General features: G+C 34.0%; 1 protein-coding gene across 2 annotated transcripts in view; it reads right to left on the bottom strand.

Annotated features, from left to right (window-relative positions):
- The window catches only part of CSMD3 (CUB and Sushi multiple domains 3), a 715,473-nt gene that overhangs the window by 431,324 nt on the left and 261,501 nt on the right, over positions 1 to 22,648 (bottom strand). Inside the window, exon 7 of one of the 2 annotated variants that reach the window (XM_009890359.1) lies at positions 8,987 to 9,295. The exons of the other annotated variant lie outside the window; for it this stretch is intronic. Coding sequence (XP_009888661.1) covers positions 8,987 to 9,295 — 309 coding nt within the window. The remainder of the gene's footprint in view (positions 1 to 8,986; positions 9,296 to 22,648) is intronic. 2 annotated transcript variants of the gene reach the window in all.

The following is a 22,648-nucleotide window of genomic DNA, read 5'->3' as shown; positions in this document are numbered from 1 at the left end:
TCTTTGCGACTACATTCTCTCTCTTTTTTTTTTTTTTTTTTTTTTTCACAAGACCCAGGGAGAGAAGTGAATCTTTCCTTTGAAATTACACTCTCAAAATTCTTCCCACCACACTACTATTATTTAGAAAACAGAAACCAATACCATTTGTTTTCTTTGCATTGGGTCCAGATGTTAGGAAACACAAACTGACATTAAAAACACTTGTAGATTCAGAATTACATGATCTTCTGCAATAAGTATACTTGCTGGGTTTAAGTTATCCTAGAAATAATGAGTAATTAACTCATTAACAGCTTTCTGAAGAGACAGAAGACATTTGTGCGGAATACAGTGTAGAACTGATTCTGAGTAGTGTAGAACTGATAATTCACTGATTGTTCAAGAACTTCAATATCTGACGGCAGATTTTACTTGCAGCAGTTGCTATTTCTAATGACAGAAAGAGGAGTCTGAAATACTCTAGGATTCCGACATTTGGTGCTCATGTGCAGATATGCCAAATAAATCATTCATGACAGTTCCAGCTCATCTTGGGCATAGGTCTAATTCATTGTATTTCCCATAGAAGTTTATCTACATGCACAGCACATCTATGGCCTGAATTCATTGGCCTTACTACCCATGTACAGGTCAGTTCCATTTATTTTGCGTAGACTTCATGTTCACTACACACATGATACAACTAGTTATCCAGAATTTCCAAACTCTGACCACACAAGTGTTAGATATCCAGATATCTTAAGGATCACCACTTCAATGGATTGCACAAATGGGGGGGGGGGTGAGGCAGGGCAGGGGGTGGGAAGATATAGAAACCTATTTAGTTTTTAGGTGATGGCACTTTAGGCTACAGAAATTTACATTAAAAATGTCTAAAACTAGGAATTACCCAAAATAACTTAACTATGACCCAACACACTGACTGATGTAGCACTATCTTCTAGAGCCTTTCTGCACCTTGAAACTTGGCATTAGAGGACACGAATTTTCATCAGATTTTGTAGTACATCATCAACTGCATAGGTTAATGATTCCTTAAATATGAAGAACCATTCAGAAGATGAAAAGACTATGAATTGATGAACCATCCACTTTCCATATTCCATTTTTTGCTTTTTGCATGAACTGATCTTGGTTTATCTTTTACTATTCCCTTCACCCCTGCTGCTCTCAACCCTGAAGTGCACTGGTTAAAGCAGATTGTGAAGAAGATTTATACCTCAAATTACTGCAGCTACTGCGTTACTGTACTGAATTACTGCACTGTATTACTAATTACTGAACTAACATACTGCATTAGTACAACACATAATAAATATTTGTTTCTTGATTCTACAATACTTTAAACATGATGTGGTGGTGAACAATAAATTGAATGACTAAAATAGTGAAAATAACTTTTTGAGTCCCTGCTAAAAGTAGAGATGTTTTAACAAAGTTACTGCTTATTATGATCTATTAAATAGGTAAAATTAGACTTTTTATTTCCTTTCAGGTATCTTAGTTTTCCTCACAAGAGGCTCTATTTTAGTGTTACCCCACAGTCCAAAAATTTTATTCATAATGAAAGAAAATGTAATTAGAATGAATGTAAAATTTTCTCAATAAAATGAAAATTTCTAATAGTTCAATGAACATAATTGTATGCTTTAATGAAACATGCTATAGTCATATGATTCCAACCTAATGTGTTCATTTAACTTTTATATTAAAATTTAATGCATTTTGTTTTTATTTTAATATGATGCATTTCCATTTTAATTGTGCAACTTCTCAGGTTCATTTTTATTGAGAGATAAAAACCTATGACAATTTTCAGAGAACAGTATGATATAAGCTATGTATAATTTAATATGCATTTGAAAATTTCTAGTTGGGTTCTTATCCTAGTTAAAAATACACTGATGAACCACTGAATGAAAAAAAAACAAAACAAAACAATCTCCTCTTCTGTCATCTGAAATGTATTATTAGCATGGAGCAGATCTGGAAGTTTAAGTGTTACCGTGCTATGTCATTTGTCAATAAAATTATGTGTGGGACCCTCCCAATTTACAACATTTTCACTAAAATTTATAAAAATATTTTACTTCCTTAGGTAAGTCCCTATTAATATGAAGAACAACTTTGTATAATAAAGTAATGCAATAATGAGCTGAACTCTGTAAAATCAGTCAGAAAATGTATTGATAAAAGAAAATTATTTTTATATATGTTACAGGTATATATAAATATAGGTTATTCCATATATTGGACTGAATTAAGAAGGATAAGGAAATATAGTTAGTTTGCACAGTTGGCCTTTAAAATGGTTAAAATTACAGGTGTTCTACTGTATTCTACATTATATGTATCTCAAATTTCTCCGATTTAGAAAAAGAACTAGTTAAAATAAAGCAAGTATGTTTAATATGTATATTTTTAAGGTAATGTATAATTACACTAATGATAAATTGTTTTTTAGATCACAACTACAATGTATCTCATTTATACCACCAAACTGTGGTCAAAATAAGAAAACCTGAATCACTGAGGGAAAATAATGACAAGACAAGTCAAAAGACAAGTATCAATTATAGAAGTAAACATGTATAATATAATGAACACTTAAGAACTGAAGGAACTGCAAGAAAAATATACAGAAGGAACAGGTTAGAAGAATAAAATTGAAAGGCAAGCATAAGGAACAATAATTCAATCAAAACATTAACACAAGTCATTTCTTGAAATCAGTATGACTGATTTTCTTTTTCCATTTCTTCCTTTTAATCATGTTGGACTTTAGTATTGGATAAAACCTGATCTTCTGTCCTATGACCTTGAAGTGGGAAGATGTCAAGAACCTTACGTCATTATTATCAAGTTTTATTTAATAAAAATCTTTAAATTAAGAAACCATGGATTATAGTGTTCATCTAGCAAACAGAACATATCTATATGATTCATTCCATATAGTAAACAGATATTTCCAAAAGTATTATGAAATATTAAACAAACATAGTTCAGTGATTAAATGCTTGAGTGCTAAATTATATCTGTGTTATGCTAATAAGCATTTCTTGGAACTTTTTAATCTATTCTAAAAAATAACTTTTAAAAACAGAAATCTTCTTATATACAAATATTCTTATATAAATATGAATATATTTTCTAACAATTCCCTAAAACATTTATATCAATTAATCCCAAAGCAGTGCTCTATCATTAACTGAATCTTTAAAAAAAAAATCAAGATAATTAAATTACTTTTGCTTAAAACCTTTTGTTTTCAGAAGTTTCCTTACATAAGATTATTATTTTGAGTTTATGACATTACGAGATTCCTCATAACAAATCTTAAAAATCTTAAAAAATCTTTAAAAAAATCTTCTTGCCTCCTACTGTCATAAATTCTCCTGTAACACAGAGCAAAAAGAAATGCTGATTTAATGGGAATCACCCAGTAGCAAGTTTCTTTCTCCCTGATTCATTTTTCCTGCATATTACTAAGATACTACATAAAGTCAGATATCAAAAAGCACAAGGTAAAGTATGATAGAGAAGTGTTCTTAAAGAATGAAGGGGAAAGGATAGAGAAATGATAAATGCTTTATAAGAAAGAAAAGAGAATGGAGATATCAGTAAAATGAACAAGATTTTGAAAACAAATAGCTAAGTAAAATCATCAAAACATATATCTATACTTTAATCCTCAAACTGAGCAGATATGGTTAAAAATTTTGCAAATGCTTGATGACATTTCTGCTCTTTGGAAGGAGAACAGAAATTCAGAGTAGTGAAATGTGTTGGAATATAAAGTTCTCTTGAAAATAAATAGGATTTAAGATCCTAAGGAAAGCATTAATTACTTTTTGAACTGCTACATGATTACTAGTGTCATCCATTAAGATTTCCTGGTACTATTTGAGTTTGAGTTCAAGAAGCAATTTTTTTCCTTCAATCTTTATATCTCTGTTTCAGAATGATTTTTTTCTCTATATATCATTTATAAATTATGAACTGATTCGAACTGTACCAGTGGTCTTGTTACATTGCTTGCACCTTAGACGCATTTGTGTCTGTCCTACAGATGTCCTACTTTATAAATTCCTTTGGGATGGATATTTTCTTAGAATGCAGGACTTCTTAATAGTATACTAAAATCAATTAAGTCTTAAAAATAATTTCAGTCTTTTCCTCTTTGTGACTTTCTTGGTGCATATAGTTATATACCTGTCAATACTCTAAATATTCTTTGCAAATATTCAGTTCATTGGAAAAAAAAATCACAGTGCTTTGTTTATTCATTTTTCAATATAAGAAATTAAACAACTGTTAATTGCCTCCACTGATCATTATTGCTGAATAAAAAGATACAGCCAAATTTTATGCCTCTTCCTTGAAACATGAAAAAAGGATGGCTACAATAAGTTGTTTACACTGAGTTTGCTTTATGTGGTAGGAACTAGTTCTTATTTATTTCTGGGGTAGAAGTCCAGCTTCATTACAATGAAGAACAAAACTCCAGTGACTTGACTGGAGATACTTAATTTTCAATACTCTTCAGGCTCCTTCAGTAGAATTAAGGTGTCTTTAAAAAATTTTTACACTCACTTTGTAAAATCATTTAAACTCATTTTGTCACCCTTTTAAAAACCCCAGAAGTGTAATATCATGTCAGCAAAAGTGAGAATCAGACTTGATTATGTTTGGCACTGATAGATCAAGGATTCTTCTCAAAGATATGAAAGAATAGAAACCTCTGCTGTATCAACATCATCAGCTTTTACATTTATTTTATCCTCTCTTTGCTTCTGTCTTAAGGTTTATTTAGAAATCTTTGTACTCCTTGTTCTCTATTCCCACTGAAACCAGAAATAAGATTCACATTATTCTCAGGGGTATTTGATTAGGATGCATGTGTACTTCCATATTAAAATGAACATGAGTAGAATAGAATAGAACAGAACAGAACAGAACAGAACAGAATAGTTCAATTGGAAGGGACCTACAATGACCAGTTAGTCCAACTGTCTGACCACTTCAGGGCTGACCACAAGTTAAAGCATATTATTAAGGGCACCGTCCAAATGCCTCTTAGCTCTTCAACATATGCCTCTTGGCACATCTTTAGACAGTATAAGTGTGCTATAAAAGCACCCACAAGAAAAAGTTCTAAAATATCTCTCATTATGTTTGCATATGCTGAAACAAAAGTTCTACAGCCTTAAGAAAGAAAAGATGCAGTTGATATGAATTATAAAAAAAAATCAATAGTACTAACAGCATCACTAAACTTTGAATTTTAAGTGTATGAAACATAGATAATAGAAAAGACCAAAAATTATTCTTTACTAATGTAGTTAGGATCAAGCTAACAGTACTTATATAATTAAAAAGAAAAGAAACAAAGGGGGAAAAACTCACATTTAATTTCCTTCCTGATTTCACATTTGAAGAAGACAGATCATACTAGAAACTGTGATTGTATTATCCACATGAATTGCTACTGAATGCTTGGCATTTGAAGCTTCTAGATTTAACTGAATTAAAGCAGTTAGGGACCTCCTTTACCCCCCCTACTTCTGAATAGAGGAAGAGATACACCTTCCTGAGTTTGGGCACTTTATTTCATTAGAACTCAGGACCCAAAAGATGCTGTGTTTCTCTTCCAGCTATCATATTTAAATATATTTTTCATTAGCCTATCAAGCTGCATCTTGAAAGTAAGCTCTTCACCCCCTATCTACTCCCTCCTACCAGAAGGTTTCATCGCTCCTCTCCCTGATGTATCTATTTATATATTATAGACTCATTTGTCCTTATTTAATCTCTCCACATACTGGTATTAACTTCCTGAAATATTTATCCTTTTACCCTATCTTACATTTTCTTTTGTAAGGTGGGATGATCAGAACAATGTAACACCATTATAGTTCTTTTATTCATCTGATTCAGTCTGAATTCTTTTTGATGAAGGAACTGTAATCATGAACAGTATTCCTCATGAGATCTCACTGTTGCCTTATGTAATGATACTTGTACTTCCCTACCTCTAATGGGAGCATTTCACCAAATGCATCTAGGGTTCCTTTTTGCCCTCTTAAATAGTCAGAACACAAAGAGTCGTCTCCTCTTCTATGATTTCCATCTAATAAACTTAGAGAAAATATTCTTCAGGCAGCTGTTGACACAACCTACAATTGTTGTTGAAGTCCAGATTCTGAGTGTGGGTAGACTAATTTACACCTAGCAGTTTAATTTTAGATAGACAGAGACTTCTAGATCTCTCTATGCATCTCCTTTATACATACACTTCAAAAAATATCAGTTTAGGAAACAAAACAGTATTGTTATTGTTTACTCATTCTGAAAGATCTTATTCACAGAACAATCCTTAAGAAGCTAACAGTACGACTCTTATTCTATAGTTATCATTTTGCATCAATGCTATGTACCATAAACCAGCACTATTCTGATCTCACTAGCAACATTCTCAAAAAAGCCTACAGTGAAGACTACATGTATAGTACATTTTTACTTTTTTAAATATACACATATGCGATATAGTAAGTTTTAGTAAATTATATTTAGTATATTTAATTGTATCTTTTCAAATATTAATTCATTTGCATAGGTTTGGGAGCATAATCCTTAAAATATGATCAAGAGCACAGGAAGAAATATATTTCTAAAGTAAAGCCTAATTATTAATATCTATTAAATAGAGAAGGAATTAAAGAAGGAATTTACATAAACTTGTTAAGTAGCTTTTATATATAGTTCCACAGTAATTTAATACGCAGAGCAAGACAAGTAGTTTTTATACTTTTGTGTATATTTCATTGTCAAAGAGAGGCTAAAATACTTCTATAGGAAACTACAAAAAACTTCATAGAAACACCTGTGGAATATCTCCCCATAATGGAAATCTTTTCAAGTCAATTAACAAGAGTCTCACATTCATAAAAATTCCTTCAAATTATGTCTGTGTCTTTGTAATGAGGAATCTCTTATGGAAGACCATTACATGTTACTTAATGAAGGTCAATTTGATATGTTTTCATGTCTGTTATAAGTATACTATTAAATATTGGTGTTTGCCAAGCAAAAATGTTAATTTGTTGCTCAGTATATGAATACTCACCCTAATAGCATACACAAGTATACTATTCTGTGTGTATGATACAGTAAAAAAATATTTTAAAGATTTTGTATACAGAATGCTAGCAAAATCAAAGCTTTAAATGTGGCGTGAGGGAATAAACTGCACACAAAACTAGGTATGTGTTTTCTTCTCCAGTAAGGTCTCTACAAGACTGCTTTCATCTGTACGTGAGCTGTGGTACCTTTTAGTAGTTGTGGTATGACTTTAATATTTTAACAAATAAACACCATAGCATTATTTTAGCAGTATATTGGCCTCTAACTTTTTTCTTTTTTTACATAATTTAAGGTTTAGCACTTTAATACGACAAAGTAGTTCAGAAGTATGTGCCTTACCTACACCTTATAGGAAAGGATAGGTCCAAGAAGAAAAGGACAGTGAGTAAACAGTGGAGAGGACATTGTAGTGTAATGATTACAAAGAGAAGATGGAAGAAAGTGGATGTGTATCACCATTACTGCCAAATTTAACTGTCAAATTAGTACACTCTAACATCTTCAAAGTAGATGAGATTATTACAGGCCCACAGATACTCCCTCATAGCTGAAAATAAGCCTGCTTTTTTTTTTTTTTTTTTTTTTTTTTAAACTTGACCAAAACTGTTCTAAAGTAAATACATAGACACATAGACACACACCAGGTACAAACCAAACTCTATTGATTTATACCAGTTAATAACCACAAAAATAATTCAGATTTGTACTGAACTTAATACAAATGAAACATAAATAGCTGTTCAATGATTTCTCTTTCATGTGTAAACCAAATACAGTGCTTGTTTTTCAGTTATCCTACTTAAATGACGTTTTAAAATTCTGTAGAACTGCAGCTCTGCTGTTTCAATAGGTTTTAGTGAATGAAGCTACAATAACGTATACTATGTGATTATCTGATCCAATAGGACAACAGATTCCAATCTAAAGTAGTCTTTACAAAATATGAACCATATAATGAGACTTCTACAAATTGCTTGTGCTATAAAAGATGTTCCTCCTTCATATATTTCTGTTTATAAATTCTTCATGCGCAATGGAATAACATGAAACAATGGATTAGCACACAATGAAAAATTCTCAGCCTCATGTTTCAGATATCATCATTTGCCTTTTAACACAATAAATAATGCTTTGTTTATACTCCAGAAGTTGTTCATTATTAGTACTTTAGCATGTGGATTAAATCTTCCAAATATAGGAGGATTTTAAAATCTTCATAGAGGAAGATTATAAATCTTCATAAAAATCAAATCTTTAGCTTTACTACTTTAGTACTTACAACTGAATTCCCTAGTGTTCTAAGCTTTGTTTCATTCATTGATTTCATGTTTGATACAATAAAAATGTACAGATGTTCTAAAAAGCCAAAATTTTGCTGAAAATCTAAGCAGAAAGATGATTACAACTACATCACCAATTAGTTTAGAACAAAGCAGCTATTTATAAAGTACACTCTTATGCTATAGTTGATTATAACTAAACACATATGCAGAATATATTAGTACTTTAATCTCAATTCTCTAAACTTTCATCAGATCTCACTTACACTAGGCTTGATAGTGAAATATAATGATGTAAGCTATAAAGCGGCACCAAAAGAAAAATTCTTATCTTTCCCTTTTGTCTGTTTATGAATCAAATTAATTTAAATTACTATGACAGTATTATTATTTCATTTTTCCATCTGGCTGCCCCACTAGAACTCAATTTTAAGCAGATTTAATCCCTTTCCCATTTAGTTCAATTATATTTCCTGAATGAATGGCTGACCTTCCAGTTTTAATTTATACAAAATATTTTTCTGTAACTACATGGGCACAAATAAAATAATATCCAATACCTCTATGAGTAACAACTGCAAGTTCTTTAGTTCTTTCTATCTGTTCAGCATTTCTTGGTCGTCTTCTTGTGCTTTGTAAATTTGCTTGATGAAGAGAGAGTGCTTCCTTGGAAGTGGACGACTCCAGAATTGATTTTCTTATATTCATAGCTTGCACTTGTTGCTCTTCAGCAGGTTGTCTATAGGTGGTCACTGCACTGGATACAGCTACATCAGCAGATGTGCTAGCAACAGTAACAGCACCAGTAGTGGCCGCAATACGCTCCTCTAACTCACCAGTGGAGGCAGTTTTGATCAAAGTGGAAGAACCTGTGGGACACACAGTAGCACTGGATGCTAACTTTTTCTTTTGAATTGTGTTTTCCTGATCAACCTAAGAGATTAAATTTCCCTCTGTTTAACATAGTAAAGACAACTGACATGAAAAGAGGAAAGTTGATATGCTTTATTTAAAAAGTTGAAGTAATCAGAACACATTTAATGCTAGCGAGCATTTTGTAATCATAGTGATATTACATGTTTAGTTTTAAATGTCCTCAAAAACTTATAGTATAAACTTTTGTACCAGTCAGAATGACAGTACATAGTTTCCACCCCTGTAGATGCAGTTCTGAAATCAGCATGGCTAGAGCAAAATATATATGGCTATATCATTAAAAGAGACCCCACGTGTAGAAAATGATAACCGCCCTATTGAGGAGTGGTACAGCAGCATTATATAGTAACCTAGGTAGTAGGTGAAGCTTCTGTACTCCAACTGCTAATAAGGCTGCCAAATATATTAATATGTTTGATTCTTTTCTTCAAAGCTTGAGAGGGCTCAAAAGGCTCATTTAGACTTGATGCAAGGGCAAGGGTAGATGGACAGTAAAAAGTACACATTTAAACAATATATCTAAGCATAATTATCTATTCTTGATATCGGACAAAGGCTGCATCTGTAATTCACTTTTGATCTCTGATTCCTGTAATAGGCCAAATTATTTTACTCAAAAAACCCACCCACAAAACATTTGATGAGTTAAAAAAATCGTCCATGCATTGCTTGTGCAAATATTAACACTTCTAACTTGTCTAGTTGCCAAAATATATAACCTATGTGGGAATTTTTAATATTTTATTAACCTTTTCATCCTTCCCCATTTACCAGATTTGGCTGCAAATGTTTGGAGGCCAAGCCTCTTGCCTGTCAGCATTTAGAACATCTAACACAGTAGCAACTCCATCTTGACTGGAATGAATAAATGACTGGGCAATGCATAACAAAATTTAGAATAACAAATCAGCATAAACAAAGTTGATGTAGCATGAACTGTACTATGTTATACCAGTGTCTTTGAAACATGGCTTTTTCATTCCATGATAACTATTAAGAGGCTCTTGAAAAGTCATTCAAACAATAATATTCCACCTTTTTTTTTTTTTTTTTTACTTCTAAGCTGTCCTCTCACACACACTTTGAGAGTTGTCCTTTAAGTGGGTGATGACAGGATGGAAACAAACCAGAGTTTTTGCACTGTTAGAAGAATCTATACACTAGGAACTGGAAAAAAGAATCCCAGAAGAACCGAGCAGTATATAGCACCCTTCATGCACAAGATATATCAAATCTCTTGATAGAATTATCAAATCACCTGCATAAATAAATGGAACAGATCCTAATGTCAAAAATACTCAGTCTCACTAATAAAGTCTCTTTTGTTTACTGCAGAAGTTTTCAGCTGAAAATGTTTTGTTTTGCTATGCTATTAAAAAAATACTACCATAAGAGAATACTTAAGCATTATGCAGACAACTAACAGGGCTGCTGTGTGTACGTATTATTTTTGCTATCTTACATTTAATTTCTTAATATCTATTCTGCAGTACAGCACTTCTAAATCATACAGTGGTGGTTCCCTCTGCAAAACTAAACAACCTTAAAAGCACCAGGTAAGACTCCAGGTTTACATGTCAAAGACCAAGCCAAAAACTACTTACTGTCCTATGATGACAGTGGTATAAGCAACTAAAATAGACCTAGACATGTTTTATTCCTTATTTCAGAATAAAAGAAGAAAATTGTCACAACAATGAATCTTATCAAAAGACTAGACTAGTTATGATTCAGGATACAATAAATTTTGACAGACTGGTATCAAGATTAAAACACAGAAAATACAAGTGCATGGTCTAGAGATACTTTGGAACAGGGCAATGTTGATTAAAGCAAAGCAAACTTATCATACATATGGCATTATTCAGAATCTCAGCAAAATGGCATATTATATCCTAGTGCTTTAAAGATACACTGCACTTTAAATGAAAACAAGTTAGGAGAAAGTTCATTTCAAAAGAAAAAAAGTATTAAAAATTGTGTTTACTTGAAGCTTCAAAGCTTATACATTGAAAAGTACTGTACTACTTCGATACAGAGGCAACTTTCAAGCAAAACACCTAACTTGTTAGGCTTCCAAATCCACTTACACTGCAAAAAAGAACTCATGCAGAAGATCAGTGAAAGGTAAACAGTGTGGTGTGATTTACATGGAAGATTTTAAGACAAAATTAATCTCATATAAACAATCTGGTAAGTATCAGCTACTGCACAGAATAGATTGTTCACATTGGCCTGAGCATCATTTGTAATCGGTAAAAGCATGAGCTTCAGTATCTTAATATGTTATGAAAACAGGTTTAGACCAATTGAAACACCTATGTTATATGGGCAATGTAACTTACTCTCCACTTCAATCATCTGTGGTCATATCTGTCATTTCAGTTTGTCAGAGACTACTTCAAAAATTGTAATTTCCTATAGGATACCCACTCATATTCTTTTCCTTTAATATTCTGATTTAAAAAAAATAACAAACAAACAAAAAAGACAAACTCACAAAAGAAAGGAAGACTGATTTCTGCTTTTTGGAAAAAGTTTAACCCAACAATTTTCAGTCAACGGAAGTCAAGTCAGAGGTAGGTCATCGCTTTAAATTTACAGTCAGCAACTAAGAAAATGCGAGTCTTGATGAACTGCCAGGCTGCAGCAAGGGAGGAAGCAAAAAAGACACGGAGACAAGAAAGAGTAATTGTTGCTCAGGGAGTGGGTTCACAAAAAAAAGGGAGCCTGACCAGCCCAGATTAAAGCAGTCTGAGACCTTCTAGACAGGACAACCATTTCTCTAAGTGAGTCCCTGTGGATGGAGAACAGATTAAAATCAGTAAAACTGAGGACCTTTCACTTGTCAAATTAGACTGCTTAGGCAAGGAAGGATTTGAAGCAGTATTTAAAGATAAAAATCCACAACTATGTAGAAGTGGAAGGAGAGCATGCTGATGATCTACAGAGCAATTCAGTTCAGAAAACTGGTCTGAATGAACCACTACTCAAAAGTGTTGTAACTGCTAAAACTTTGGATAATGCAAACATATGGAAGACCCATAAGCCTTTCTATTTATATAGGAGTGGAGGTTGCTCCTGATTCCAGGATCATTTTTAGTAAAGGAAAGAGGCAAGAGCCTTTGACATTTGCCTGAGACAAAGCTCCAGAAATAGATTATGAATCTGTGCTAGATGCACGCACTTTGCATATGCAATATGCTACAACTATACACAGGGTTCCTGTTGTAAACATGATAGCAAAGGAAATTTACCCCAGATAAACTCATAGTGGATATTTTCATGTAAACTAATCTAATGGAATAGCTTTTCACAAGTAATCCCTCAGGCAATAAAATAATCTAGGGAGATAATGAATACCTTTGCCCTCTCTGCAGAAGCATTCACCGGCAAAATATTAAGGCAGAAAATGGTTTCCAATACAGTGAAAATGCTTTCATTCAAAAAGAATTTTTTGTTCCCTTTTAGAAGGCTATGACTTGGGAAACCTTCCCTTTAAAACGGGGAATGCTAGAAAAATGTATCTATCTTCCCTCTCCAATCGGTAAAGATATTTAAAATATATTCATGTAAGTTGCAAGTAATGTACCAATACTAAATTAAAATTTAACAACTTTTAGAAAATGTAGGCCTGAAGAAAAGTAGTTGCTGTAGTTCTTTTGTGCTGGAAAGCAGAATCAGACAAATGCAATTCCTGTTATAGATCTTAATTTGAATCTCTACTTTAGAAATAAGTTGTTTTCTTAACCAAAATCAATTAATTTCAGACAAGACAACCTGAGTTTTATGCTCATTTTAGAAGCTTAAGCTCTATGCTGTGTTAACATATTGTGTTCAATCCCAGATTAAGATGTAGATTTTGTCTGTGGCTGTTGTATCCTATTTAACCAGAATTGTTTCTCTCTTACAGTTCCACAAGCTTCCACAAGGTAAAGCATCAATGATTAGTAAACACATATTAACATATGATTTAAGATTGGGTTTTTTTCATATAATTAACATAATTGGCTACCAATATTTAATTGCCATTCTTTCTTAGAAGATATGATGTTTTAGCAGGATTCAAATAGGTAGGATTTTAAGGAAAATTAATTAATTCACTAAATTCAAGTGACAGTGTAAAATGACAAAATTACCATGATTTCATATATTAGCCATTGACTAGACTGAAAGAAACTATTTCCAGCACACTGCCATTTTAAATAAAGCTTTGACATGAAGTATGTCACTGTAACTTCTGTTATTACAAGCCAAATATTATAATTCCAAAGACTGAAAACATGGCCAGTAAAACTTGACTAAGTTGAAAGTCCACCATTAAATGACTGAAATGCAGCTAAAGAAGTTGATTCATAAAGAAGTATTTGGCAAAAGTTTTAAAGATTTTCTAATTTTGCTTTTATTTCAGAGAGAACTGATGAACAAATGAATGTTCTAATATGATTTATTTGTCCACTTGTTAGTAATACCATGCTGATTAGGAGTCAAATCGAACAAAAAAGAGTGAACATTCTGTAGTGCAAGTTTGGTTCATAAAACATTGAGATTAAAATAATTTTTATCCAAAGAATCATAGAATAACTCAGGGCGAAATAGACCTCAGGAGGTCTCTTGTCACGACAACCTAAAGCAGGGTCAGCCATGAGGTCAGACCAGTTGCTCAGGGCTTTATCTGGTCAGGTCTGGAGAAAACCTCCTAGGATGGAGACTGCACAATCTCCCTCAGCAATTTTCTCAAATGTATGACTTTCCTCACAGAAGAAAAGTTTCTCTTTATATCTGGCCTGAAGACCTCATTTCACATTTTGTCTGTTGTTTCTCATCCTCACACCATGCTCCACCATGAAAAGCTTGGCTCTGTCTTTTCAATAACCCCCTCATAGACATTTGGAAGCTGCTATTAGCTTTCCCCTCTTCTCCAGGCTGAAAAAGCCCAGCTCCCTCAGCCTCTCCTCACAGGGCAAGTGCTCTAGCCCCAGCTATCTTGGTGGGCTTCCACTGAACTTGCTCGAGCAAAGAACTCAGCTTTCCTGTCACGGGGCCCCAAACTTGATGCGCTATTCCAGCCGTCGTCAGAGGAGTGCTGAGTAAAGGACAATAATCCTTCTCTTTGATCTACTGGCTACGTTCCTATTAATATAACTCAGGGTGCTGTTGGCCCTCTTTGCTGCCAGAGCACACTGCTGGGTCATGCTCAGCTTGCTGTCTGCCACAACCCACAGGGCCTTTTCAGCAGAGTTACTTGCTATCAGCCAGTCCTGTTGCCAGCAATTCTTGCTACCCAGATGCGGGGCTTTACATTTGCCCTTACTGAGTTTCATAAGATTCCTGTTGGCCCATTCCTCTACCTTGTCTATGTCCCTATGGATGGCAACCCTGTCCTTGACTATATTGACTGTTGACTGACACTTTAGTGTCATCTGCAAATCCAATAAGATTACATTTTGTCATTGATTCAAGATTACTGATAAACACACTGAACAGAACTCGTGCCTGGACGGACCCCTGCAGTACTCCACTTGTTACTGGACTCGAGGTTTTAACTTCAGCAGTGGAAGAACAAATGAAAACTGGCAAATTGTTCATAAAACCAAATAAAGGGGATCTAAGGCTACTGTTCAGCAGCTATTCTAATTCATTAGAATTAGTTTGCTGATTAATTCCTAAGAGTCAAATTGAGTTCAAAATGTGAGAGCAAATAGGGATATTCACTATCTTGTTTATTCAGGATGAATTTGAGATGCAGGACTTTATTAGTCCTTGTGACACTTATGATCAAACCGCAGACTTCCCAAACAAAGCTAAAGGTCCTTAACGCAGATGACCCTAAACGGGACTCACTATAGTAAACTGCTAATGAGGTCAGCCTGGGATTTTTCCTGTGTGTCTTAATAGCAAGAAGCAAGCTATTCTAGCCTTTTGCAATGGGTAATTGAGAAAGAAGTATTGAAAGTCTTAAGCAAAAATAGAATGCATATTTTATCAAAGAAAAAAGAGGTGGCTGCAATTATATGTAGAATTTTTAAAAAGAGCAATCACGATATTCCATCTTCATTCTTCTTTCAGATGTTCAAGGACTTTCAGTCAAGACTTATTTCGTATCCTTACTTAAAACCTTCTCATAGTTAACTAACTTTGCAGTGACCAGTGCATTCCATTAAGAACGCCTTTTTTTTTTTTTTTGGCTAACAAAATATCATAATTAACTGTTCTCTTTGATGTTCTTTTGATGCCTGCAAGACTCCAATAAAGTTACAAACCTAATTAGAAGAATGTATTCTGGATCTGTTAAAGCAATTTTCAAGTTAGTGTAGATATAACACCTTATTTAACTCTTTTAAAATATTTTTAGATGTCATTCCAGCCTTATTGTTTTTACATATCTCTTTTTTTTATTCTTCATAAATTTCTAGTATTTTTATCTGGCTTTAAGTTCAAATTACAGTTTTGCTTCTGCTGATTTCCAAGTAAGTAACAGAAATGTAAGGAATCCAAAACAAAAATATACTTTTGAGAATACAAATTCAGTATAAATGGCTGACATAAAACATTCTTCTGACCAAACTGATTTTCAGTTCCCAGCTATTCAGAAAGGAAATAAAACTATATTTAAAGAAATATATGACTGAAAAATTATGGTTCAAAACAAGTTTCTAGACTTCATTTCAAACAGGCAATGATCCCTGGATTTATCTAAATAGCAATGACTCCAAAAGTTGTCTAGACAGAATTTTAATATATGTACTTTTTGCTTCCTTTTGTTTTCATGTTGTCCATAATATGTGTGAATTGATTCAGAATTTAATTTTTATTTCTTTTTGGCACCAGATGGCACTTCTTTGCATTACCGCACTCTCTAATGATTTTTTTTTTTTTGACTTGCAATTTTTTTCTCTCTCTTTTTTCAACCTCTCTATTGTTCTTTCTTCTCTTTCTCTCCATCTTATCTATTAATTTTAAATGTAAATCAACTGCTGCAGTAAGACATATATCAGAACAGTCTGAAAGTAACAATTAAGCATCAACCAGAAATTTTCAGGGGTGCAGGAGATAAAGACATTTCTTATCATTCAATACATATAAATGCATGTGTCCCTGATTTTCCAGATGCTTCTCTCAGTGAACTTACAATTGTCTGAGATTTTAAGTAGATACTGAGAATACCGTAAATTTATGTATCTTAATTTTATCAAACTGATTACATTTGAAAATCTGAATTTCTATCCAGAAAAAAATCAACCTTCTAGTTTTTGAAAATATAGAAATGCTGAACATATTAACATGATTTATCTTCCCACCACTAAACTCCATAAACAAAGAACTACCACTTTTGTTTGTTTTACATATATCTATGCAAATAATAGATTTTATTCCAGTGAGATATGTTTGTTTGTATGAAAAACAATATGAAAATGACCAACATAGGCACACATATGGATACTGTTCTTTCATTTGGTTTAACTTCAGTGAGAAAATAATTTTTGGAAGGACTATTACTTTTAAGAAAAAAACAAAAACAAACCAAAACTTTAACACAAACAAATGTTTGTAAATGAGAAAACAGTGATTTGAAATACAAAAGAATTTTGTTCATATGATTATTTGTTGCATAGATATAGTCATGCTTTGCTTTCTTCTTGAAAGAGGTGTACATCAATGCAAGATAAATCTGTGAAATCATAAAAATCATAATAATAGAAAAAAGCTTTTAAATTCTTCAAGGCTCAATAATATTATAGGAATCTATGGAATGAATAATAAAATGCTGAGAATGGAAAGTATTCACATCTGTTGGCCTATTTACTAGTAGTCATATTACAACAGAGTACCTCTATTGTATTTGTCGAGTAGAAAGCCTCTCCAGTATTGTCTTATATCTTTACTTTATTTGCAATTTGGTCTTGTGAATCATAGTGCAACAAAAAGATTTATTTACCCTTTTTAAGGATAGGATAAATAGGCACATCCTCAAGACGATGTACAGACTAATGTTGAAAGCAATGTATATAGCAACCATGTAACAAAAAAGATAAATTTCTTTCTGTCCCAGGAACTACCTAGGACAAAAGGAAAATTAATGCACTTTATACATGCTGCAGTGCAAAACATAACCCGCTGTGCTCAGTTTGGACCATACACCAGAACAGAACCTACTGCTACGTTCCTTCATGAATGGGATTTTAATGACCGGATTTTGACAGTTTTAGAAAGCATCCTTTACTGAGATTTCAAGCAGAAGAATCAAGAAATAACAGGGAAAATGTTACAACATTGATTTATTGCTGGTATGTGTGCTATAACTTGACTTAAAAAAAAAACAAAAAAAACCAACCCCAACAAATCAAACAAAAAAAACAACACACCTGTGTTTTAAAACAAGTTAAAAACTATCATAAAATCTTGTATGTACTTTTAAAAACATATTTTTATGTGAACATGTATCATGGACATTTAATCACAGGTTTCTATAAGTTTAAAACGTAAAGGTTCTAGTTTTTAATTCTGTTTCTTGTGTCAACTTGGACATGTTACTGTATTGTAGCGCCCTCATTTCTTATCAACAAAATGAAACTCACACTTTCCTTTTATTGCCAGAGGGTTATTAATATTAGTTGCCTAATATCTGTTCAGTGCTCTAAGCAAGAAAACTGCCGTGCATAAATCAAACATACAGTTCCAGGTAGAACAATACTTACTAAAGCTGGCACTACATATCAATACAACTTTGACACTCCTACTTTTTATTTTTTCAGCGCAGTTCAGATGCATGAAAAAAAAAGAACTATAAAACCAGTAGTAACTGTCTTTTGTTTACTCTAAATATCAAAAAATCTGTGTATCTTTGCTCTCTGGTATCTAATCTTAGCCCTAACGAGGCTAAATGCCCAAATTTTCTATCCTAAACCAAGTTTTAGGGATCAAGGACCTATGTGACTCAAACTCATTCCTAAAGATTACTAAAATAATTTATGACTCCAAAAATTTATCTGATGTATTAATCTTCACTAGAGGGAAGATAATTTTAGGAGTTAATATTTTTTTTTCTTTTTTTTAAACAGATTACTACTTTTTAGAAATAACGTGAAGTTCTTAGAAAGGGTATTTGTTTACTAGGCAAATGGAAAAGACAAGCTTGCAGAAAAGGTATATTGCCATGTTTACCTTAATATCAGTCTGTATATGTTCATTGCATAGGAAAGAATACAAATCTTAATACATAAGCACATCTTTTCCATTGTTTACCTGTGTGCAGCATTATTAATGGAAAATGATACAGAAATTCTGAAGACTCTGGTCTAATAAGTATAATTTTGCCATTAGTAATACAAGGCCACAGGATTTGTGTTGACCTCATGCAGGCTTGCCTTGGCCTGAGGTTGTTTTCACTAGTTTTGATAATTTATACCAGCCAAGTGAATATTTCCTGACCAGTTTGTATTTTAGAGAATACTGCATACAGCAAAGTTTTGGTAAAGCTAAGCTGTCACTGCATAACAAGCAACAGCCCTTTATACTTACTGAGGGTGAGGGAAGTTAATGTGCAACTTTCAAATTTTAGTAAAGAACAATGAGAAAAAAGCAGCCTGTATTACGAAAACGTATAGAAAGAAACAACCGAACTCCAAGGCTGAAGAGGCCCTGTCACCACCAGCAATATCACGCTCATCCCAACGCAGATCCTAGGATGTTATCAATTCATTGTAATCCCCACCCCAGGGGCACAGTGAAAAGGGTGAAAATAAGACAAGTGCAAAACAGTAGAGAGTAGAAAGGCAGTTCTTAACTTTTATAGATGTATTATTAGTATTATTATTGAGACTTTTATGTATTAGACAGACTATCAGACTGTTAAAACTTTAATTGGAATGACAGTAAATTGTTAACTATATAAATTGTGTTCCCTTCAGCCAGAACAAGACTCTGTGTCTAACATTATACTATACAAGTGCATTACAATCCAACTAACTTTAGATCTGAAGTTTTGTATACCAAACGTAGATTATGTTTCTATGTAACTCATACCACTGAAGTACTGCTCAATGACTGCGAGGACCATGAGGGCTCTAATGGGCCTAAACAACACCGCCTAGCCACCTCTGGGCCTCCCCCCACCCATGTCCATGGCTCCAGGACCCCTAGACTGGGGACATCAGGCCCTTCCCCAGCAATACCACAGCGGTGCGGGTCCCCAGCTCCTCACAGACCTGCCCTGCCCGGCCATGGGGCTAATGTCCCTGCCCAGCCTTGGCCTGTCCCTAATATCCATGGAGGTACCCGATGCCCAGGGCTGAGTCTGCCTCCAGCCGCCCCCAACCTGCCCTGCTCCCTGGCTGGGGGCAGTGGGACCAGCACTGGCTGCGATGCCCTGCACTGGTGGTCCCCCATGCAGAACCCCCTGTGACCCCAGCTCACCAGCCCTCAGGGAAGCCACTGGCCCTTGCTGCACCCTGACAATTACTGTCTCTTAATCACTGTGAAAAATACCATGCCTATGAACAAAGCAAAGCATTACATTTAACAAGAAGTATTATTCTTCTCTTATTTATCACTCAGAATAAATAAATGAAGTTAATATCTAAACAGAGTAAATGTTAATTATAAAGTAATGCAAAGTTGAACGGTTTATAAATGAAACTGTACCATCTTTTACTTTTTAGTTTTATCTAAAAGGTCAGGACAGGTTAAAAAATAATGCTTTTTAAGAAAGGTCAAGTCCTCAGTGAGATGAAAACAATTCTCTGGGAAGGAAGAAGGTTCCTTCAATATAGAAACTGATCCAAAATCCACTTAGACTTTACAGAGATAAAGCTATTCCTGCAGAACATTAAGTGCTGTCAGCATCAAGTGGGCAGTAAGCGAACTTTTGAGCTATGAAGTGGGCACCCAGTGCAAAACAAGAGCCTTGCCTCTCGAAAAGCTTTCCTCTGAGAAGCCCCTAGTGATCCATCAGCCCACAATTTCAAAGTGTCTTAAGCTAAACGATTACACATTGAAATAATTTTCAAGTGTATTCTTAAGAGTTACATATGTATTACCTTAATCAGCATTTCAGACAGTTTTGCACCACAATATGATGATAATAATGAAAGAGTTCTCTTTCAACAGAGAAAATGGTTACTAATATCCAAAATAGCTACCTCAGTTACTGCAAGTATCTTTCCTCAGCAGTGTACTACGTTGTAAAGAGAAATGCTCACAGTGACATCTTCTACAGGAGAAAGATATACGGCATGTCTAAAAATATGGCAATTTCATTTTCAGAAGTGGTAGCTGGCTTTGGATACTCCTTACGTTCCTTGGCTGATAGAACTTAAGGAGGTCAAATTTTAAGATGACTGGTTGCTCAGTATAGCTGAACACTCCAGACTTTCACTGAATGGTTGATGTTGGGAGGCACCTCTTGAGACTGTCTGATTCACCCTCACCTGCTAAAAGCTAAAGCAGGTTGCTTAGAATAGACTCCAGTCCATGTTCAGTCTCTCTCTCTACAGGGATAGAGACTACCACAATATTCCTGGGAAACTTGTTCCATTTTTCAACCACATTTACACTAAAAAGGTTTCTTCTGTTTAAATGGAAAAAAAGAACAAATAACAGCCCATAGAATCAGGGGCCTGAAATCATAGAATCAAAGATTGGTTTAAGTTGGAAGGAACGTTAAAAATCACCTGGTTCCAAGCCCCCTGCCATAGGCGGGGACACCTCCCACTAGACCAGGTTGCTCAAAGCACCATCCAACCTGGCCTTGAACACTTCCAGGGATGGGGCCTCCACAACTTCTCTGGGCAATTTGTTCTAGTGTCTCACCACTCTCAAAGTGAAAAATTTCTTCCTGATATCTATTCTAAATCTAACCTCTTCCAGTTTGAAGCCATTACCCCTCATCCTGTCACTATATGCCCTTGTAAAAAGTCCTTCCCCAGCTGTCTTGTAGGCACCCTTCAGATACTGGAAGGCTGCTATAAGGTCTCTCTGGAGCCTTTTCTTCTCCAAGCTGAACAACCCCAACTCTCAGCCTGTCTTCATAGGAGAGATGCTCCAGCCCTCTCATCATCTTTGTGGCCCTTCTCTGGATCCACTCCAACAGGTCCATGTCCTTCTTGTGCTGAGGACTCCAAAGCCAGATGCACAGAAATGGGGAAATGAGTGCAAGCTCTCTACCTCAGACATTGACCTTAATCTGTTATAAGATATTGTGGGAAGCTTTCCATGTAACAGATACTTCAAACACTGAGAGTAGAAAAATACTTAGAGACATTGTGCAGAATTGTTCATATATTTTCATTATTCTAGAAAACTACGAATTAAAGGCTGAAGCTGCTTCTGAATTTATTTATTCTTTTTCTTTTAAAGGGGAAAAATATGTAAGAATACTGTATATAAAGAAAGTTTTTTCTAATTCATTCTACCAGAGTCACGATACTTTTCAAATGAAGATACTTCAAAATAAGGAGGCACTATACAGTATTTAGCTGCTCTTTGTGCCTTCATAATTACCAGCATACGAATATTGTATAAACCTTCTCTTGTGTGAAAGACAGCATTTACCAATTTCTCATGAATGGGTTATGTAAAAAATTCATGGGCTTCTGGGGTACAGAATTTTATTGGGGATGCTATGATTGTCACTAAGCTGATTTTTTTTCTTTTGGTTATTTTTATTTATTTCCATTCATCTATTTTTATGCCTTTTATATGAGTGTTGTTCCATTCTTAATATCCCTGAGGAAAAATACATTCCTAACTATAAAAAAGAACAGTTTCGCTGTGTTTTTACCTGCAGATTTTATGTTTTTTTCTACACAGAGATGTAACGTATTTTGCAGTGTATAGAATTTCTTTGAGGTCAAGGTCCTTAGTGGGTAACAAGTTGAAATAACTATTACTTAAATTTTACTGCAATCAATACCAGCGAAAATTATAAAAGGCATCTCTAAAACAAGTTTCATATCTTCTCCTGTACAAATTAACTCATATAGTGCTATGATTTGAGAATGATTTATGTACATAACTGGATGGAAACCAATTTGTATTAAACATGTGTTTCCAGGAATTATGTGAGCATTTCTGGCTGGCAGGAAGTTCCATTGGGTTGTTTTGGTGGACAAAAGTTCCATTACAAATTTTTCTCTTCTCAGAAATGTGAAAGACATCAGAAACCTTCTGAAAGGGTCTTGAAAAATATTTAAATACTCATGCTTTAAACTGAAGTTCTATTTGATGCTTACAGTAAATCATGTTCTCTGTGTTTCTCATTTGGTTCTGGTAATTTCTACTCAGAA

This window comes from Charadrius vociferus, unplaced genomic scaffold (genome assembly GCF_000708025.1).
Source record: "Charadrius vociferus isolate BGI_N301 unplaced genomic scaffold, ASM70802v2 scaffold168, whole genome shotgun sequence".
NCBI lineage: Eukaryota > Metazoa > Chordata > Aves > Charadriiformes > Charadriidae > Charadrius > Charadrius vociferus.
Note: the sequence above shows the minus strand (reverse complement) of the source record. Positions and strands in the feature narration are given on the sequence as shown.